The sequence below is a fragment of the Zootoca vivipara genome, chromosome Z2 (assembly GCF_965207765.1).
Source record: "Zootoca vivipara chromosome Z2, rZooViv2.hap1.1, whole genome shotgun sequence".
Lineage (NCBI taxonomy): Eukaryota > Metazoa > Chordata > Lepidosauria > Squamata > Lacertidae > Zootoca > Zootoca vivipara.
Window position 1 is genome coordinate 35,246,900 of NC_142585.1, and position 21,539 is coordinate 35,268,438.

At 44.6% G+C, this 21,539-nt stretch overlaps 1 protein-coding gene across 2 annotated transcripts in view; it reads left to right on the top strand.

The window, feature by feature from the left end:
- The window catches only part of ABL1 (ABL proto-oncogene 1, non-receptor tyrosine kinase), a 117,713-nt gene that overhangs the window by 76,849 nt on the left and 19,325 nt on the right, over positions 1–21,539 (top strand). For both annotated transcript variants that reach the window (XM_060270197.2, XM_035112972.3), the window contains exons 4-6: positions 4,862–5,134; positions 19,079–19,163; positions 20,248–20,425. In XM_060270197.2, the coding sequence (XP_060126180.2) occupies positions 4,862–5,134; positions 19,079–19,163; positions 20,248–20,425 (536 nt within the window). The remainder of the gene's footprint in view (positions 1–4,861; positions 5,135–19,078; positions 19,164–20,247; positions 20,426–21,539) is intronic.

Here is a 21,539-nt window from a genome sequence, read left to right on the forward strand (position 1 = left end):
ACCCGGAAGTGCATGTCCCGGTTTGCAACCTTTTCCCCCGATCACAACCCATTTTTTGGGGATTACAAACAATTTTTGGGGGGGAGGCCCCATTGGCGAAAGCGCGCCTTGGGTTACAGTCTGTTTTGGTTTACAAACGCACCTCCATAACAGATTGTGGTTGTAAACCAAAGTACCACTGTACTGAAAACATTTTAAGACAAACTACAGTCACAAGAACCAGGGTAAAGATGTATGTCTTCAGCACAGGACACAAACTAAGCAGTGAAGGTGCCCAGTACATCTCTGTGGGGAGAGATTTAGATCTTCCTGCTGACGTAAGGCAGTGCAGCATTTGTGACAAGGCGTTCTCCCACTTGTAGCCTGTCCCAGCATTGCGACAAGGCACTCTGTTTAGTCTGGCAGCACTGTCAGTGCCAATGAATGATCAGTACTCGCTATGATAATCAGTTTAGATTTGCGCAAAGCAGGTTAATAGTTTTTCTTTCCCTGGAACTGTTTTAATTGGAATTGTTGGGAATGGATACCAGCAGGATGATTTCATTAAAGCGAGCACCCACTGGCTTACCACCAGGAATCTATGAATTTTCATCCTAATTTTATTGTGAAGGGAAGAGAAGAAGACACCAAGAGTCTCGGCAGGCCTAGTTCTTAAACAATCAATTTCAGCCATTTGATAAAAAATATATATCATATGTCCCCTGGTGGTTGGAGGTTGTAGTGGGGAGAACAGACAGTGCAATCCTTCCCGCCTGCTGTCTGGGCTTTTGTGGCTTCCCAAGACTGCTGTCTCATTACTCAGCTTGCTGGCAGAATTTAATATCTCACAAGCTCTTCCAGTTAGATCAACAGCTTTGGTGTTGTGTCTCTGTATGTGTCTGTGTAGAAAGAACCACACTGTGCCACTGTATCCATCTCTTATAACATTAGCACTTGTCATAGCTGCCAAGTTATCCCTTTTTTTAAGGGATTTTCCATTATGCTGAATAGGCTTCCTCGCGAGAAAAGGGAAAACTTGGCAGCTATGGCACTCGTGGACATCCAGTGAAACTGAATGTTGGAGGATTCAGGAAAGATAAATGAAAGTACTTATTCACACAGTGCAAGGTTAATAACTGCAGCACTTACTCCCACAGGAGGCAGTGATGGCCATCAACTGTGATGGCTCTAAAAGAGGATGTGACAAATTCACGGAGGAGAGGGCAATGCATGACTATTAGCCACTGTAGTTATTCTCTGCCTCCATGGTTGGAGGCACAAATGCTTCTCATTGCCAGTTGCTGGAAACCACTGGAGGGGAGAGTGCTCTTGTGCTTGGATTCTGCTTGTGAGTTTCCTATGGCCATCTTGGTTGGCCACTGTGAGAGCAGGATGTTGGACTTGATGGACCATTGGTCTGATCCTGCTGTAGGGCTCTTCTAGCCCCCCCCCCCCCGGTTGGAGGCAGTATGAATACCGTACTTCTTCTGAATATCAGTTTCTGGGAATCACAAGTGGGTAGAGTTGCTGCTGCACTCAGGTCCTGCTTGTAGGTTCCTGTTGGGGCATCTAGTTGGCTTCATGGAGATCCGGGTGCTGGACTAGATGATCCATTGGCCTGATCCAGCAGGCTTTTCTTATGTTCTTACAACTGTATCAGTATATTTTTAGCCCCCTAGACCTTTCTGTCCAGTGCTCAGAACTCTCCCCAGGCCACACTGGTCTTGTTTTATACCCCAAGTGATGATGCGGGTGGTGCTATTGTCTGAACCACTGAGCCTCTTGGGCTTGTCGTTTGGAAGGTTGGCAGTTTGAATCTGCGCAACGAGATGAGCTCCTGTTGCTCTGCCGCAGCTTCTGCCAACCTAACAGTTCAAAAGCACACCAGTACAAGTAGATAAATAGGTACCGCTGCAGCAGGAAGGTAAATAGCATTTCCAAGTGTTCTGGCACTTGTCAGGGTCTTCCATGTGCCAGTAGCAGTTTAGTCATGCTGGCCACATGACCTGGAAAGCTGTCTCTGGACAAATACCAGCTCCCTCAGCCTGACATGAGATGAGCGCCACACCCCATAGTTGCCTTCGACTGGACTTAACTGCCCAGGGGTCCATTACCTTTTACCTTTTACCCCAGTGTTTTTGCCTGGCTGGGCTGTGTCCTTGAACTCTCCAGTTAAAGGATCATAGAGCATTGTAGCATGAAAGATAGATAGATAGATGGTCAAATATCCAGACTGGTTCAAAGGCAGCTTTCTTTTATTTCTTTTTATTCATTTCGCAAAATTTGGTATTGTAAAAAGAAAAACAACAAAAACCCACCACAAAGCAGTTTACAAAAGAATAAAAGAATAAAATTATTGGTAAAAGAGATATTAAAAAAATAGTGAAAATCAACTACAAGCTAAAAATCAGATTAAAACACATGTCAGCATTCTACATATCTAGGTAGGATTGTCTAAACCAAAATGTTTTGTAAGAGGCATTGAAAAGAGTATAGCGAAGACACCTGCCTGGTGTTCCGAAGTTGTGGTGCTGCCATGCTGAAAGATTGATTTCTTACAAATTCAAAAGCTTTTTCTGATGCAGCTTGTCCAGGATTGGGGCAGCACTGTTAGGTCTCATGGGGGTCAAGACAAAAAGTGTGATCAGTTGAGAAGTGAGATCTGATGGGGGTCTAGACGGGAGAGACACTTCATTTCGCTAAACTTTTACATTTACTTTTTGCAAAAGCCTCGTGGCGTGGGGGGAGGTCATGGAAAAAATGCACTCCAGTGTCGTCTGCTTGGCTCAAAATCTTGGCACAACTTTTTGGGGGCAGTCTCCTTTGTGGCCTGCCCAGTTTGCAAACTCTGATATATATGCCAGGCTCATATATTGCTCAGAGGACAAGATGGTTGGACAGTGTTCTCGAGGCTACGAACATGAGTTTGACCAAACTGCGGGAGGCAGTGCAAGACAGGAGTGCCTGGCGTGCTATGGTCCATGGGGTCACGAAGAGTCGGACACGACTAAACGACTAAACAACATATATTGCTTATGGTAATGAACCTGGTAATCGGCCCTGAGTGCTCACTGGAAGGACAGATCGTGAAGCTGAGGCTCCAATACTTTGGCTACCTTATGAGATGAGAAGACTCCCTGGAAAAGACCCTGATGTTGGGAAAGATGGAGGGCACAAGGAGAAGGGGACGACAGAGGATGAGATGGTTGGACAGTGTTCTCGAAGCTACGAACATGAGTTTGACCACACTGCGGGAGGCAGTGCAAGACAGGAGTGTCTGGCGTGCTCTGGTTCATGGGGTCACAAAGAGTTGGACACGACTAAACAACAACAACAAACCTGGGCCTTAGAAGGGCTGTAGCTCAGGGGTGGAGCATCTGTTTGCATCTGTGAAAGGTCCCAGGTTCAATCCCTGGTGTCTTCACATAGGGTTGGGATTGTTCCCTCCCTGAAACCCTGGCAAGTGTGGATAGTATTGAGCTAGATGAACCTATGCTCTGACTTGGAAAAAGGCAGCTTCCTATTTTTTCAAAATTATGATAACTGGAACCTTACATACTTCTAAGAGGAAAGGACTTTAGCTCACTGGTCGAGCATCTTCTTTGCATGCAGAAGGCTCCAGGTTCAGTCCCCAGCATCTCCAGGTAGAGCTGGGAATATTCTCTGACTGAAATGCCAGAAGAGCTGCTGCCAGTCAGTGTAGACAAACCTGAGCTGGATTGATCCAATGATCCAACTCAGCATAAGGTAGTTTCCAGTGAATTTGCAGAGCAGCACATCTGACATCAATATGAAACAGAGCCTTCGGTATTATTGGCTCACTCCTGTGGAATGCTCTTCCAACAGAGAGATTCAAGCAGGCGCCTTCTATATTAACCTTCAAACGTTCACTGAAAACTTTCCTTATGCAGATAATTACAGGAAAACATTTTCCTTTAATAGTTAGCTGGCAATCTGTTTTAATTTGTGGTTAGATTTTTATTATATTTCAGTTGCTAGAAACCTCCCTGATGTTGCTGTTGCTTTTATTAAATTGCAGCATGCAATTTTTTTTTTACAAAAGAATATTTATTTATTTTATTTACTGATAAATATATTTATATACTGCTAAGTCAGTATATTAATTGTCTGTATGATAAAAATACAAATATGTAGGAAAGCTTTTAGGAATAACTTGAGAGACTGCTTATCCCTTATGCACCTCATATATTATTGTGGTCTGCAAGTTCCAAAGCTCTTGGAAGATGTGTCTGCAGTAACTCTGAGCATGGCCTTTAGTGTGGCTGCTCCTGTTCTGCATTTCTGCAGACAGAACGACAGGAGCCCACTATCTGCACTTCCCGGAAACATTTTTGTTCTGACAGCTGGACAAAGGGGTCTTTTACCATGCATGCCCACTTCTTAGGGTTTTAGTCTTTTTTTAAAAAAGTGTTCATCATTTGTGAGTTGTTAACTTTTTTCTTATCTTAAAGTAAACCGCCTTGATATGGTGGTTTGGAAGGTGATTAATAAATAATGATAAGTTTTAATTGGATGATTTAATTTAGAGATTTTAATTTGATGATTTTAATGTATTGGTTCCTTTTACCTTTCATATTGTAATCTTTTTTAACCTTTTGATGATGTTTTATTATTACTATTACTATTATATTTTGATGCAAATATATATTTTGGTTTAAGTTATTTTTAATATTGTATTAGTGTGTATATTTTATCTGTGGTTGATATGACCACGGCGGTTGAAACAGCAATAATAAACTAGTAACTGTATAAATACATACCATGTAAATGAATAAACATGCATTTTTTGTGTGCAAATCAGCAGCATAATAACAACATGGAGTTGTGGTGACTCTCTCTCCCTCTCTGCCTTTGCTCCCAGCTCTACGTATCTTCGGAGAGCCGCTTCAACACTTTGGCCGAGCTGGTCCACCACCACTCGACCGTGGCAGATGGGCTGATCACCACTCTACACTACCCGGCCCCCAAGCGCAACAAGCCCACAATCTATGGTGTGTCCCCCAACTACGACAAGTGGGAGATTGAACGGACAGACATAACCATGAAGCACAAACTTGGAGGGGGCCAGTATGGCGAGGTATACGAAGGCGTCTGGAAGAAGTATAACCTCACAGTGGCGGTGAAGACTTTAAAGGTAGGTACTGAAACCTTTTCTTCTCTTCTCTCTTTCTACCACTCTTCTGTTTGGTGGCCACTGCCCTTTTAAAGAGGAAAACTTCACCACTCTTAGAAAGCCCCAAAAGGTACAGACTTCCCTAATGAAGAAAGGTTGCAGCATTTAGCATTTGGGACTTAGGATTAGTTTAGAGAAAAGGTGAGAAAGAGGTGAAATGACCGAAGTTTATGAAACTATGCACGGCATGGAGAAAATGGTTAGGGAGTAGTTTTTCTCCTTCTCTTGTGATACTAGAACCTGTGGGAATGCAATGCAGCTGAATGTTGGAAGATTCAGGACAAATAAAAGAAAGGACTTCTTCACACAGTTAAACTATGGAACTCGCTCCCACAGGAAACAGTGAAGGCCACCAACCTGGATGGATTTAAAAGAAGATTAGACAAATTGGTGGAGGAGAGGGCTATCAGTGGCTGATCACCCTGATTACTATGTTGCACCTTCACTGGACTCTCTTTGGCGCATGGAAGAAACATTTTTTGTTTAGGCAAAGCCCTGATATGTAGAATGTTGACCTGTGAATTTTATCTTCATGTTTATTTTAATTGCTTTTGAGGATGTAAAATAGTTCCTACACTCTACCTCCACTATCAGAGGCAGCAGTGTTTCTGGATACCAGTTTCTGGAAATAACAGGAGGGGAGAGTAAAATAGAAAAAAAATCATTCAGTAGCACCTTAAAGACCAACTAAGATTTTATTTTGGTACTCTTGTGTTCAGATCATTCCTGCAAGTTTCCCACAGGCATATGGTTACCCAGTGTGAGAAGATGCTGGGCTAGTTGAGCCCTCTTAGGATTTGCATTTGAACTGCTGAGTTGTTTTCCCACCTCTGATTTGTACCCCTAGAGAAGCAAATTCCTCAAGCCGGCTTTGTGGGTTCTTTTTTAAAAGCATATGCAGACAGTGACACCTAGTGTTCTAACCATGCAGATTATAAGACTTTGGGGTCGGGGGGGGGGGAGAGAAATGTTCCGTGTCTCATTGCTGCAGATATGGCCTCCGTTAACAGATACAGTGCGCTCCCTGGGCTTCAGCACAGAAGGGCAGGTGTTTTACTTACTTACTTACACACACACACACACACACACACACACACACACACACACACACACTTTCATTCAGAAATTTCAGCGTTACCAGGAACAGTATTCTTCAGTCATCAAATGCAACTAGCTAAACAGGAATGTTTTCAAATTCCTCTCAAAAAAGTTAATGACAATGTGCACCTCATGGGGAACACCTTCCACAATCTACTAGTGGCAGTGGCAACAGCAGTATTTAATGTATTTGTATCCTGACTTTCTCTCAAATTGGGATTCAAAGGAGTTTTGTTGTTGTTTAGTCATTTAGTCGTGTCCGACTCTTCGTGACCCCATGGACCAGAGCACGCCAGGCACTCCTGTCTTGCACTGCCTCCCGCAGTTTGGTCAAACTCATGTTCGTAGCTTCGAGAACACTGTTCAACCATCTCATCCTCTGTCGTCCCCCTTCTCCTAGTGCCCTAAATCTTTCCCAACATCAGGGTCTTTTCCAAGGAGTCTTCTCTTCTCATGAGGTGGCCAAAGTATTGGAGCCTCAGCTTCATGATCTGTCCTTCCAGTGAGCACTCAGGGCTGATTTCCTTCAAAATGGATAGGTTTGATCTTCTCGCAGTCCATGGGACTCTCAAGAGTCTCCTCCAGCACCATAATTCAAAAGCATCAATTCTTCGGTGATCAGCCTTCTTTATGGTCCAGCTTTTCTCCCAAGAAGCAGGCGTCTTTTAATTTCGTGACTGCTGTCACCATCTGTAGTAATCAAGGAGCCCAAGAAAGTAAAATCTCTCACTGCCTCCATTTCTTCCCCTTCTATTTGCCAGGAGGTGATGGGACCAGTGGCCATGATCTTGGTTTTTTTTTGATGCTGAGCTTCAGACCATATTTTGCGCTCTCCTCTTTCACCCTCATTAAAAGGTTCTTTAATTCCTCCTCACTTTCTGCCATCAAGGTTGTGTCATCTGCATATCTGAGGTTGTTGATATTTCTTCCGGCAATCTTAATTCCGGCTTGGGATTCATCTAGTCCAGCCTTTCGCATGATGAATTCTGCATATAAGTTAAATAAGCAGGGAGACAATATACAACCTTGTCGTACTCCTTTCCCAATTTTGAACCAATCAGTTGTTCCATATCCAGTTCTAACTGTAGCTTCTTGTCCCACATAGAGATTTCTCAGGAGACAGATGAGGTGATCAGGCACTCCCATTTCTTTAAGAACTTGCCATAGTTTGCTGTGGTCGACACAGTCAAAGGCTTTTGCATAGTCAATGAAGCAGAAGTAGACGTTTTTCTGGAACTCTCTAGCTTTCTCCATAATCCAGCGCATGTTTGCTATTTGGTCTCTGGTTCCTCTGCCCCTTCGAAATCCAGCTAGCACTTCTGGGAGTTCTCGGTCCACATACTGCCTAAGCCTGCATTGTAGAATGTTAAGCATAACCTTGCTAGCGTGTGAAATGAGCGCAATTGTGTGGTAGTTGGAGCATTCTTTGGCACTGCCCTTCTTTAGAATTGGGATGTAGACTGATCTTCTCCAATCCTCTGGCCATTGCTGAGTTTTCCAAACTTGCTGGCATAGGTCCTTACCACTTTTGTCCTTTATTATGGTAATCTTTATACGAAATGTTCCTTTCATATCTCCAATTTTCTTGAACAGATCTCTGGTTTTCCCCATTCTATTGTTTTCCTCTATTTCTTTGCGTTGCTCATTTAAGAAGACCCTCTTGTCTCTCCTTGCTGTTTTTTGGAAATCTGCATTCAGTTTCCTGTATCTTTCCCTATCTTGTTCTCTTGACAGAACTCTATTAGCCTTTGCCCAGCTTCATTTTGAATTCCAAGGCCAAGCTGAAACAAAAAAAAATTAGTTAAAAACAATAACGAGTAATAATACAGTACAATAATACAATATTAACACAATAAAACAATAACTAACAATTATAATACACCAGAATGTATTGAGAGCCAGCAATTGGAATCTAGTTTGCCCAGTGGTCAGTGTTGTCTGCTCCTTAGTTTTCAAAGCTCTGCCTGAATATCTGGTTGGCTGCTGAAAATTGGGTGTTGGACTAGATGGGCCATTGGCCTGATTCAGCATAAGCTCTTCATATGTTCTCTGCGTCTGATGGAGTGGGATCTGTTCTGCAAAGTGCTTCTCATGGTGTAATGAAAATGGTTAGTCTTTGGCTCAGTCTGTGCTATACATCTTAAGCAGTATCAGACCCCTTAGTCATGAAGCCACCACCACTACCACCCTGAGCTTTTATGGGGAGTTGGAACTGCAGAACTTAACACTGAGGAGAGTCTGTAAGGAAGGTAGTCTCTCAGATATTTGGGGCAGGAGCTGTATAACACACTTTATATGTTATTTTCACTGATATATACATTTTTAGGAACATTTAACATATGTGAAGTGAATAGAGGGTTTCCTAACAACTTCACAAAAACTATGCAAAGGAGGAGGTTGCAGCAGATTCCCCAGGTCTGGCATCTTCAGTTCAGATGAAGCAAAGGAATCTGAACACCCATAAGTCCTTTAGACCTGTTAGTCTACAATGCCAAATGCCCACTGTATTTCAGCCCTTGACACAGTTCTGGATTGTAGAATTTAATCATGTGAGAAATATGCCTCCACCACTATCCCAGTCATGCTTTTTGGATGGTGAGGGCAGGCTTTCCATTTCCACGGGCAACCTCCCTCCTCCCGCAGACTACCTCTCCCCGCTCTGGGAAGCCGATTTCTCTTAGATGTTTCAGTTATGCATTCTATCGTAAAATCTCCCTGTTTTTCTGAGTCGAAAGCGGGTACTTTGCCATGCTCCGCCGCCAATTCCTAAACGCCAGATAAATACTTAATGAAGGATGACTGGAAGCTGGGACTAAAATAATATAAAGCGGCTTTTTCTTTCTCTCCCTCTCCCTCTCTGTGCAGGGAGAGCTATCAGAGCACTCAGAGAAACTCTCCCCAAAAAGGTGCGGAGCCTGAAATTATGCATGGCTAAAAACACACTTGAAAGGCGGGCTCCTAATCCACCTTCCTTAAATCCATCAATCTAGTCTTAGACTGCAGGATTAGGGCTCCTTCTTCAAAGGTGTGGAGAATGCGGGATGGTGTTTTATTTTTTGTTTTAAAAAAACACCTCATATCTGTCTTTAGACACCAGCAGGGGGAGACAGGCCCTTTGTGGTCTCTTTGCAGGGAGAACTCTTGAGAGGTATAATTTGTCTTCTAGAAAAGAGTTTCCAAAGCACTTTGGGCATCCCTTCCCTCTGTCCCTCGCCTTGCCTGCCCCCGCAGCAAAGAAGATCGACACCTTAAAATAATAACGGGAAGGAGGCTGCCTTGGTAGTTTCAACGGACGTCGCTCATGATGAATTATTCCTGCTGCAGCCTATTTATTATCCTGCTGCAAAGTGGCTGGAAGCAACTCAGTGCGTCTTGGCAAAGTAGTTCCTACAGAGAGGGAAAACGAGGGCTGGGGGGGACCCCGTCCAGTGCTTCGGTAATGTTGAACTCCATAGGGCCATTAAGTAAGACTTCAATTAGCACATTGCATTTGGCAAGAGAGAAAGAGAGAGATCGAGATCAAGGATATTTGATAACCTGATTTGCCCAGAGCATAATGGAAGGGAACCTCCTTTTGGCAATCCTCAATTTAGAACCTAACTTCTCTGAAGTTTAGACCCCAACTTCTGAGATTGTATTTCAGCCTTTAGGACTTGGCTACGATGGATTGAAACCGCCAGCCTACACCCAGAGATTTGGCTTGGGTTGTTTTCAAATTGATACGGCAGCTTTTAGACTTCTTCATCTCTGTGGCCTCATGGTCATGTCAACCTCAGAAGAGGAGAGTGCTTTTGTGCTCAGACACTGGTTGCTGGGACCTGAGCTTTAAGCTTTTGATATGCCTCTTCTCTTCAAAGTAAAGTAAGATTCCAGTTCTCATGGTTATTAATAAAAAGAATTTAAGGGGGGGATGCCAGAGATTAAACCTGGGATCTTCTGCATGCAAGTCGTAGTGTATCTTGATTTCAGTAAGGTTTTTGACAAAGTCCTCCATGATATTCCTGTGAAGAAGCTGATAAAATGTGGACTGGATGAGATAAATGTTAGGTGGATTTTTAGCTGGTTGACTGACTAAACCCAAAGAGTACTCACTCATGGTGGCAAGTGGCAAGTGGGGTGTCACAGGGTTCTGTCCTGGGCCCATTGTTGTTCAACCTCTTTATAAATGATTTGGAGTAAGGAATTGAGGGGATGTTCATCTAATTTGCAGATGACACCAAGTTGGGAGAGGTAGGCAATACAACTGAAGACAGAATTGGGATTCAAGATTACCTTAACTGATTGGAGAAGTGGCCCCAAACTAGAGAAATTAATTTCAGTAGGGACAAATGTCAGCTTCTGGGCTGGCAGGAAGATCCACCAATTTAAGACAAGGGCACCTGACTTACTGTATTTTTCACTCCATAAGACTAAGATGCACCTGACCATAAGACACACTTCGTTTTCAGAGGAGGGAAGGGGGAAAGCCCCGTTTTTTTTGGGGGGGGTGTCAGCTCACAGTTGTGCAGCTTCTTTTGCAAAGAGGAAAAGCCCCATTTTTAAAAGGATCAGTTCAAATCCTGTACAACTCACAGTTCTGCAGCATCTGATAATCTAATTAGCCAGATAATCCAATCAGCCAGTCACATGCTGCTGCGGAAACAAACAGCCTCCCTCTGCAGAACATTCAACAATGGAGGCATGGGCAAGGGGACAGGGCGAGAAGGGAGCTAGCTTCCCTTATCTCCCTCCTCGATCTCTTGAAATCAGCTGCTGAGTGGCTTCTTTTCAACACCCCTTCCCCGCTTGTTAGCCTTTAGCTCTTTCTTTAAAAAAAAAAGCAAAAAAACAAAAGCAAAAAAAAAACAAAAAAACCCAGCACGATCTGCTTTTTGCCCCTGGGCAATTCGGCTCCAGGCACCACGCACTCGCTCCATAAGACGCACAGACATGTCCCCTTACTTTTTAGGAGGAAAAAGTGTGCCTTAGGGAGCAAGAAATAAGGTACTAGTAGTACATGTAAAAAGGACCTAGGGGTCTTAGTGGATCACAAGCTTAACATGAGTCAATGGTGTGATCCAGCAGCATAAAAAGCTAATGTTATTTTAGGCTGCATCAAGAGAAGTATCCAGATCAAGGGAAGTAATAGAATAATTTCATTCTGCTTTGGTCAGACCCTACCTGGAGTAATGTGTCCAGTTCTGGGCGCCACAATTTCAGAAGGATATTGACAAGCTAGAACATGTGCAGAGAAGGGCAGCCAAGATGATCAAGGATTTGAGGCCAAAGGTTTACAATGTACTGCAGTCCGAGGCCAGAGGTTATTGATATTCTGCAACCTGAAAACATTGAAAACCTCTGGCCTCAGGCGGTGGAACATCAAAAACCTCTGGCCTCAGGTTGCAGAATATTCTGCCCCACAACCATTCCCCTTTTGCAGAGCTTTTGTTGCCTGCATCAAGACAAGGAAATCATCCCAGGCCTCTACATTGTTTTAGCACACACACCCAGGCTTTCTGCGGTCCTACAGATCTGGCCAAACGCTTGCTCCATTTCCTCTGGTGATGTGATGTGATTGAATCCAGCAGCCTGACCCACCTGAGTGCCTCTGAGGGTCACGTTTGAGACATCCATACTGCAACTGACGTTGGCCACGGCCTCTTTCCAGCCCCAGCCTTGTGGGAGGCTGAAGATCAGTCAGCCTGGAATCTTTTCATGCCCAATAGGTTTACAAACAAATTATTGCTACTGTCAGGCTTCCCCTGATATTTCATGCATGCTGTGGTCTTCCTGGAAGAGGAGGAAAATGAGGTGTACTTCAAGGAGCTAAGACAGAGATTCTGGAAGAGGTTTTTCATTGCATCACAGAGTCAGAGGCAGTGTGGTGCAGTGGTTAGCATCTTTGACTAGGACCTGGGAGAGACCAGGGTTCAAATCCCCACTTGGCCATGAAACTCACTGAGTGACCCTGGGCCAGTCACTTCCTCTCACCCTAGCCCTCCTCACAGGGTTGTTGGCGGGAATTAAGCAAGAAGGGGGAGAAACATGTTCACCAGCATAAATGAAACCAACCAACCAACCAACCAACCAACCAGGAAGTCAAAATTCCACAGCAAAGGGTGAAAGGGAATAAGGATGAAGGAGAAACTCAATTCAGTTTGCATTTTAATGTATCTATCTAATTTGCACTTTCTGGAACCATGAACAAAACCAAGTGTAAGGTTTTTCCGGAATTTGCACTTCTCTGAAATTTTCAGTGTGGTTCTCCAGAAAGGTAATGTTTACAAAAATGTGTATATTTGGGTGAAGTGTGCCTAACAATGTATGCATTAGTGAAAATAGCATTTTAAACTTATTATATGACTCTGGTCCCAAATATCCGAGAGATTGCCTCCTTTCTTACAGATCCTCATGAGTGTTAAGATCAGCCGGGGGGGGGGGAGCTCTTTGTAGTTTCATCTCCCTCAGAAATTTGGGGGAGGGTGGCAGCCCTGGGGAGGACATTCCCTTGTAATAGCCCCTAAGTTGTGGAATTTCCTCCCCATAGTGCTGCATCTAGCACCTCCATTATACAGCTTTCCGAAGCACCTATTTACCCTGACATTTTGACACCTGAGATGTGTGTTTTCAGGACCCATCCCATTCCTGTGGTTGTAATCTGTTTTAAGTGTTCTGAATTATAAATTGTTGGGACCTGCTAGTGAGGCACAGGTAATAATAATAATAATAATAATAATAATACATAAATATAATAATCCAGCCATGAAAAAAACCCCACCCGTCTCTCCATCTTCCATCAAGGCAAGCAAAAGGCATCATTGCAACAACAACAACAAATCTTTATTACAGTCGTAGACCAGCATAAGGAGGGAGGGATATACCGTACTTTTCCGTGTATAAGACTATGTTGTTTTTTATTTTAAAATAATGTTCACAATCTGGGTTCGTCTTATACACAGATAGTATCTCCCTCCATTTTCTTAAATCAGAGTCCCCCAAAACAGGGCACGTCTTATACGTGGGGGTGTCTTATAGATGGAAAAATACGGCAATCATTTAAAATCTAAAAAAAAGTTTAAAAAACTAAAAGGAGTTAAGACAGAAAGTATATATAAAAGTCTAGTAAAGGTAAAGGGACCGCTGACCATTAGGTCCAGTCGTGACCGACTCTGGGGTTGCGCGCTCATCTCGCATTATTGGCTGAGGGAGCCAGCGTATAGCTTCCAGGTCATGTGGCCAGCATGACAAAGCTGCTTCTGGCAAACCAGAGCAGCACATGGAAACGCTGTTTACCTTCCCGCTGTAGCGGTTCCTATTTATCTACTTGCATTTTGACGTGCTTTCGAACTGCTAGGTTGGCAGGAGCTGGGACCAAGCAACGGGAGCTCACCCCGTCACAAGGATTCGAACCGCCGACCTTCTGATCAGCAAGCCCTAGGCTCAGTGGTTTAACCACAGCGCCACTTGGGTCCCTATATAATAGTCTATAAAGTTCTAAAAAAAGCTAAGAGAGTCTAAAAGAAGGATTAAGAACATTAGACGAGTGGAAGAGCATAAAAGGTTAATATATATAAGACTATAGCTATCAGTCTACAGAGCACTCTAATACGAGTACTCATTATATCTAGTTTGTGGCACAGGTCATCATCCGACAAATTTTGAGCACTGCTGTGCAGAATCTGGCAACGTAGCAGGGTTGGTATCTGAAAGCAGCAGGGAAGTATAGAATTGTCCTGTGCGCCCTGGGTACCTATGTAGTAATGGTAAGATGAGGCTAGTACAAATGTCTCTGTAGTAAAGACACTGGAGAAGCACATGCTCTGTTGTTTGTATTTGTCCAGAGTTACAGGGGCATTGTCTCTAGGTATCATTGCAATTCAAGAGCATATTATGAACAAGCAGAAGCACTTGGGGAAGGACTGGGAGGGATGTGGCCTGGGAAGAGTCATAAGGGCCAGATAGAGAAGGCTGGATGGCCACATTCCTGAAGTTCCCCATTCCTTGTAAGCTGTTGCAACCCACTGTGAGACCAGCTGGTAATGACAACGAGGATGGTAATAGGGGGGGTGGGGGAATGCTTGCAAAATGCTAATATTTGACTCTAAGATGCCATGGAAATGTGGAGAGCTGAACTTAAAACTAAGGGGTGAGGCGAGTGAATCCAGGAGAAACCAAATTTGATATATTTGCCCAGTTCTAGAAGGGAAGCTGCATTGCAAGGCTCATGAGAGCTGGACTCTGTTCTATGGGTTCTCAGTTGGTGAGATAAAGGTAAAGGTACCCCTGACCGTTAGGTCCAATCGCGGACGACTCTGGGGTTGGGGCGCTCATCTCACTCTATAGGCTGAGGGAGCCGGTGTTTGTCTGCAGACAGCTTCCGGGTCATGTGGCCGGCATGACTAAGCCGCTTCTGGTGAACCAGAGCAGCGCACGGAAACACCATTTACCTTCCCGCTGGATTTATCTTGCGTGCTTTCGAACTGCTAGGTTGGCAGGAGCGAGGACCGAACAACGGGAGCTCTTCCTGTCGCTGGGATTCAAGCTGCCAACCTTCTGATCAGCAAGCCCTAGGCTCCGTGATCCTTTCACACTCTCTCTCTATAAGAAAATAATTGGCTTATTAAGTAAATAGAATGTAGAAGGACAGGAAATCAGAGCATGGGGTAACTCTGTCTCTTGACCACCACCCCCAGGCTCAAGGGCCAACCTGGATTGTGAACCTTTACAGTGGTACCTTGGGTTACAGACGCTTCAGATTACAGACACTTCAGGTTACAGACTCTGCTAACCCAGAAATAGTACCTCGGGTTAAGAACTTTGCTTCAGGATGAGAACAGAAATTGCGCCATGGCGGCAGCGGGAGGCCCCATTAGCTAAAGTGGTACCTCAGGTTAAGAACAATTTCAGGTTAAGAATAGACCTCCAGAACGAATTAAGTTCTTAACTCGAGGTACCACTGTATTTAGCATGCCTAGCCAACATGTCTCCAGAATTCTGAAGAAGATTCTTGAGGACAAGAAACTTGTTTAGAAGCTAAGATTCTTCACAGCCAGCACTAACCACTAGGTTTCTCGGCTGTGTGATTTATAGCCAGCCTTGGTTTTTTTACCCTTTGGCTTACCGTTCAGACATCATCCTTGCTTATTTTTTATTAGCCCGGTTTCTGTTGGCTAGGGAAAGGAAGTCACCAGCCAGCTACCAGTCAAACTAATTGGAAGCAAATACATGGATGGGGTGAAAATGCCGAACAGCAAAATGAGCACTGAGCCAGATTTTAAGAACATAAGATGGGCCTGGCAGCTGAATCGTTCCAAAGGCTCATCTAGTACAGCATACTGTCCTCACAGTGGTCAACCAGATACCTCAAACAGAAGCCTGTAACTGGGGCCTGAGTGCAACGGTAGCACTCTCCCCACTTGTCATTCAAGTACCTCTAGCAGAAAAACACTCACACCAAATTGGAGAGTCGGTACAGTGTGGTGATTAGAGTACCAGACTAGGACTTGGGAGACCAGGGTTCAAATCACCCACTTGGCCATGAAGCACACTAGGTGTAACTTTCCTCAGGTAGTTGTGGGGATTAAATGAGGAGGGAAGAGGGACTATGTACACCACCCTGAGCTTTTTGGGAAAGAAGGCGAGGTATAAATGCAGGGATGTACCAAAAAATTAATCCGTGCAAGTCCCATTGGAAAAAGTGGAGGCCACAATCTAGTGTAGTTCTCATTCATTTTACTAGCCCCGTGCAGGAGAAATTTCCAGCAGGTGGGTGGCATTGGGCTGTATCTCCCCTTTTCCTAGCATCTGAAACCCCAAGGTTTCTTCTCCGTTTCACAGTGGTGCTGCCTCTGTGTTGTTTTCCGGTCCATCCCACCTCCCAGTATCCCCTTCTGCCATTTTCTGCCTTATCCCCCATCAATGTTTTGTTTTCCCTCCCTAGAAAGAAGCCCAGGGACAGAAAACAGCATTGTCTGTAAATGCACAGCCTCCTCCCAGCCGTGCTTTGTAAATGACCTTCTGGCCACCCAAGCTTCTGTTTATCTTGGACTCTACGCCCCGCTGAGCAGGAACCGTACCTTCCTCACTCCAGAGTGAGGCCAAGCCGAGATGGCTTTCTGCTAATAACATCATAATGCAATTTTAACTGTGGCGGTGGAAGAGACTGCGGGGGGGGGGGGAGAGAGAGGCAGTGGCTTTTTAAATGCAAAACTTTCTCTCCATGGTTTGGGTTCCATTGCAAACTCTGAGGGAATTCTGTGGCAGAAGCTCTTCTAGACTTGTATAGTTGGAATCGGACCCCAAGGGTCATCTGGTCCAACCCCTTCAATGCAGGAATCACAGCTGTTTAGCCACAGTTTCCAGAGAGGCAATGTGCCACTAAGTTTTAGTGGCTGGAAACAAGCAATTGGGGAGCAAAGTGGATGCTGGACTAGATGGAATTTTGGTTGAAGTCAATGAGCCCCCCCCCTTAATACTTCTTAATACTTTTTAAAGCATCTCCAGATCAGGAAGGCAGCGTATGTAGTTCTCCACACTTAATCTCCACAACAACCCTGTGGTTGGGAGATGATGACTGTCAATGGGTCATCCAGAGAACTTCATGGCCAACTGGGAGATTGAAACCTTGGTTTCCCAAGTCCTAGTCTGACACTCTAACCCCTACACCACACTGGGTTTTCCTCATTTTGTATTTGGAGATTATATGTGACAGGGACAATGAACCTGTTGACACCCCCCCCCCATGTCATCCTCTCAACTCCCATGAGGTTCAATAACCATCATGGTTGGGGATGATGGGAGTTGAAGGCCACTGATGTCTGGAAGGATGGTTGGAACAGGAGTCCAATGACATCTGGAGGGATGATGGGAGCTGGAATCTAGAGGACCAGAGATTTCTCCACCTTGGTATATGCCTCTGAACTTTTTAAGCTACTAATATATCTCCCCTCTGCGAATCTTGACTACCTAATCAAGCCTTGAATGTCAGATTGTGTCATATCTCACACAAGATGCAGGAAGCAAGGAGGGAAAAGATTATTAATGTGGGGACATAGCAGCAGTTTATGGAATTTATCTGTGTTATGCATAATTCCATGGAAAGAGAACAAGGAAGGGGATCCTTTTTCCTCCAAGATATGAAAACTTGGGGTCACCTGGGGAAGTTGTTTGTCAGTAGATCTGGACAGGCGAAAGAGTGTCTTTTTATATAATACTTCATTAACTCATCAAGATGTGCTGATGCAAACTTGTTTTGATGGCCTTGAACACTCACTAAACAAATTCATTGGGGAGGTCTGTTGGCAGCTTAATAGGTTAACAGATTCATGTGTGGCCTGAAGCAAGTCCTGAGGGCCCGATAGAAAGGCCTGGGGGCCATATTTGGCCTCTAGACTTGCGGTTTCCCACAGGGGATCAGCCAGGAGCCCACAGATTGATTCTTGACTTACTCCAAATTCCAGTTAACCCAGCCACCACCACCCCTGGCTCAGCATGTAAATGAACCCCTGTGATATTTCAGAGGAAGGTGACGGTTTCTGAAGTTGCATCGATTTCCACATTGCTCAGCCATTCTCCGGATGGTACCTGAGTGACCTTTTCGAAACAAATAAAGGGAGAGTTCAATCTGGATATAGGGAAGGAAAATTGTCTCCTGGAACTGCAGTAACCCAACACCAGCAAAATATAAAATAAAAGAGCTTCAAGCAAAATATAGGGTGGTATCCAATGCACTTGTTCCATTAGCAAAGATTTACACCCACGCAATGGAACCCGTCCACCCCGTGCATGACCTGCACCCTCCCCAAACTGCTCCTGAGGATTGGAGGAACCCCCAGATTGAAGGGGCAGTTGTGAGGAAGAGAGAGATTGAATGTACAGTGTCCCAGTGCATGCTGGTCAGTAATTGTACAGTCCAAAGTTGGAGTTAACTCTTTATTAGCAAAAACATGATTTCCACAGACATTGCGGAGTGTCAAGCCTAATGAGCGCAGTGACTCATTTCTGGTGAGTCTTATTCCATGGAATCAGTTGCTGAGACTGAAGGTCCCCACCTCCCCACAGCTATGTCTCCTCCTCTCCATGGCTTTTTCCAAGCAATCAGATACTGCGCCTGCATACAGCCAATCTCTCCTCCACTCTTTTCATACCTCTCCTTGTTCTGGAAGACCGGGGGTGGGGGAGGGCGAGCATGTCACAGCAGGAGGGGGAGACACCATGACTTTTCGCCAGCCTGACCTCATCTCTGCATATTGACCTCCCACTCGCCAGCTTCAAATTCTGATTCTTAACATCTCTCTGCCACAAACACTCCCAGCTCACTAAGCCCAGTTACCTCTTCAGATTATGACACTTCCTCTTGCCAGTCTTCTCCCTCTGGCCACTCATTGTCCTCCCATAACCATTCCCTCGGCTCTGAGCCTTCTTCCCTTGAGTGTTCCCCAGCTGGTTCCTCCCACCATTCCTCTCTGTCCAACCAGACCATGTCATAGAGTTGTGCAAAAGTAAATCCATGCATAGACAAGGATTGGATACAGCCCATTGGTGCACTGAGGGGCAGGCCTGAGGCCAGAGGTTTTTGATGTTCTGCAGCCTGAGGCCAGAGGTTATCAATATTATGCAACGTAAGGCCAGAGGTTATCAATGCTCCACAGCCTGAGGCCAGAGCTTATCGATTTTCTGCAACCTGAGGCTAGAGGTTATCGATATTCCACAGCCTGAGACCAGAGGTTATTATTGTTCTTGCAACTAATTTCCAGCGATTCCATTATCTAGATCATGTGATGAAATCATTCTCTCTCTCCCTGTCCTCCCTTCCCTCTTTTCCTGCAGGAGGACACTATGGAGGTAGAAGAATTCTTGAAAGAAGCAGCGGTAATGAAGGAGATCAAGCATCCAAACTTGGTGCAATTACTGGGTAAGTGTCAGAAATACCAAACAGGGCGACTCAAACCAAAGCCTTGTACAGCAAAATAGGACATTAAGGAGAAGATAAACCACTGTGAAGTCACACCAAGGCTTCACAGAGAGACATTTCGGTTCACTGGCAGGAGTTGGCAATTAATTTTTTAAAAAAGTTGAACAGAGGTTTGTGCATCTGTGTGTGTTTAAATCTTCATACTTGTATTTAATATATAAAAGGCCAGAAAGCTTAGACATCTTTAACCAGCTTCTGGAGGAAAGTTTGTCTTCTCTTACCATAGAAAGTTGTTTTATTTCAAGTCAGAACTTTGAACCATCTAACTCAGTATTGTCCACACTGACTGGCAGCAGCTCTCCAGGATTTCAGGTAGGGAGGCTCTCCCAGTCCTACCTGGAGATGCTGGGAATTGAACCCTGGGACCTTTTGCATGCTTTACTACTGAGCTGTGACCCCTTCCTCATAGGAGTGCAGCACCTCTAGCTTAAAAATCATTCATCCTAGTCATAGGAAGCTGCCTTACACAGAGTCAGACCTTTGGTCCATCTAGTTAAGTATTGTCTACATTGGCTGGCAGTAGCTCATCGGGGTTTCAGACAGTGGGTCTCTCCTAGCCGGTGTGGTGTGGTAGTTAGTGTTAGTCTAGGACCAGGAGACCAGTATTCATATTGCCACTCAACCATGAAGCTCACTGGGTAACTAGGGCTAGTCACTGCTTCTCAACATAATCTACGCCACAGGTTTGTTGTGGGCATTAAATGAAAGGGGACGGGGGAAGAATCATAAACACCACCTTGAGCTCCTTTAAGAAAATTAAGGGTTCCCTAGAAAAAGGGAATGATCGTTAAACCACACTGAGAATTGTAGCTTGGGGGGGCAATAGGGGTCTCAGCACCCTTAACAAGCTATAATTCTTTGTGGGAGAGGTTTGCAGTGGTATCATAGTGCTTTAAATGCATGGTGTGAAGGTGGCCTAACAATGGATACAACCCAGAATTAATACTGCAAATCATAAATTATTTCTTTCTTCAGCGGGATTCATTTTTAAAATCTAATTTGTTCATTTTTAAATGTTTCATAGGTGTATGCACACGGGAGCCTCCGTTTTACATCATCACTGAGTTCATGACATATGGAAACCTCTTGGATTACCTGCGGGACTGCAACAGGCAGGAGGTGAATGCTGTTGTGCTCCTCTACATGGCCACCCAGATCTCCTCTGCTATGGAGTACCTAGAGAAGAAGAATTTCATCCACAGGTAGGAAAACTTCGTGCTGCTATACAGAATAATGCTATGATTTGCTTGCTTGTTTGTTTCCTGTTGAAAGAGCCCAGAGCTGCAAATGGATCCACAATTTAAAAAGAAAAACATTATAGAGCAGTTAAAACATACTTTAAAATATGGTGGCAGTGACAGCCACTAACTTGGATGCCTTTTAAGAGAGTGATTTGACAGATTTATGATGGATAAATAAGGCTATCAAACAGCTCCACTGTAAAAGGCTCTTGTTTGCTGGGAAGTACAAGTAGGCAGAGTTTGGTAGCACTCAGGCTGTGCTTGTTAGCTTCCCACTGGGGTTGGCGACTGTGAAGACAGGGGTTGTACTAGGTGAGCCTTTGGCCTGATCCAGCAGGACTCTGCTTCTGTTCTTACAGAAGAAAATGGAACCACCTCCCCTTCTACCACTAGCCTGCTACAGAGACTGTTAATACAATATTTCACAGACAGAGCGATGCAGCTTTACATTAGCCCATTTATGTTGTGTGCTGCGTCTTGGAACACACAGGCACTCCTTGGGGAATCACGTCTTGCTTCTGGATTATTTTTCCTGCCAAGGGTATGTTGCATCCCTGCACAGCTTAGCAGCTGGCAAACTCTGACGTTCAGCTATTTTGGGGGTGGTGATGCTGCCCACTCAACCCTGCAACTGTGTATAATGTGAACCTGAGCAAGAGTTCACTTTGCAGCAGGGAAAGAGGGAGAGATTTCAACCCTTCCCTTACCAGCTGTTTCCCTCCACCCTAAAAAATCCTCTCACAGCTCTTCTCCCCACCCCCAGGAGTGTTGCAGATCCACATTTGCCTGAAACCCTAGGAAGCCACTGCCACAGTAAATGATACTGAGCTAGATGGAGCAACAGTTTGACTCGGTATAAGGAAATTTCATGTGTTCCTATATAAGCCAGCCCTTTCTTCACAACCATGAGCCCTGGAATCTTGCTTTATTCTCAGGGGAAGGACTATAGTTCAGTGGTGGAATTTCTTGCCTTGCAAGCAGAAGGTCCCAGGTTCAATTTCTGTTATCTCCAGATGGGACTTGGAGAGAGACCCCTGGCTGAAACGGTGGAGAACAGCGGGCAGTTATTGTGGAC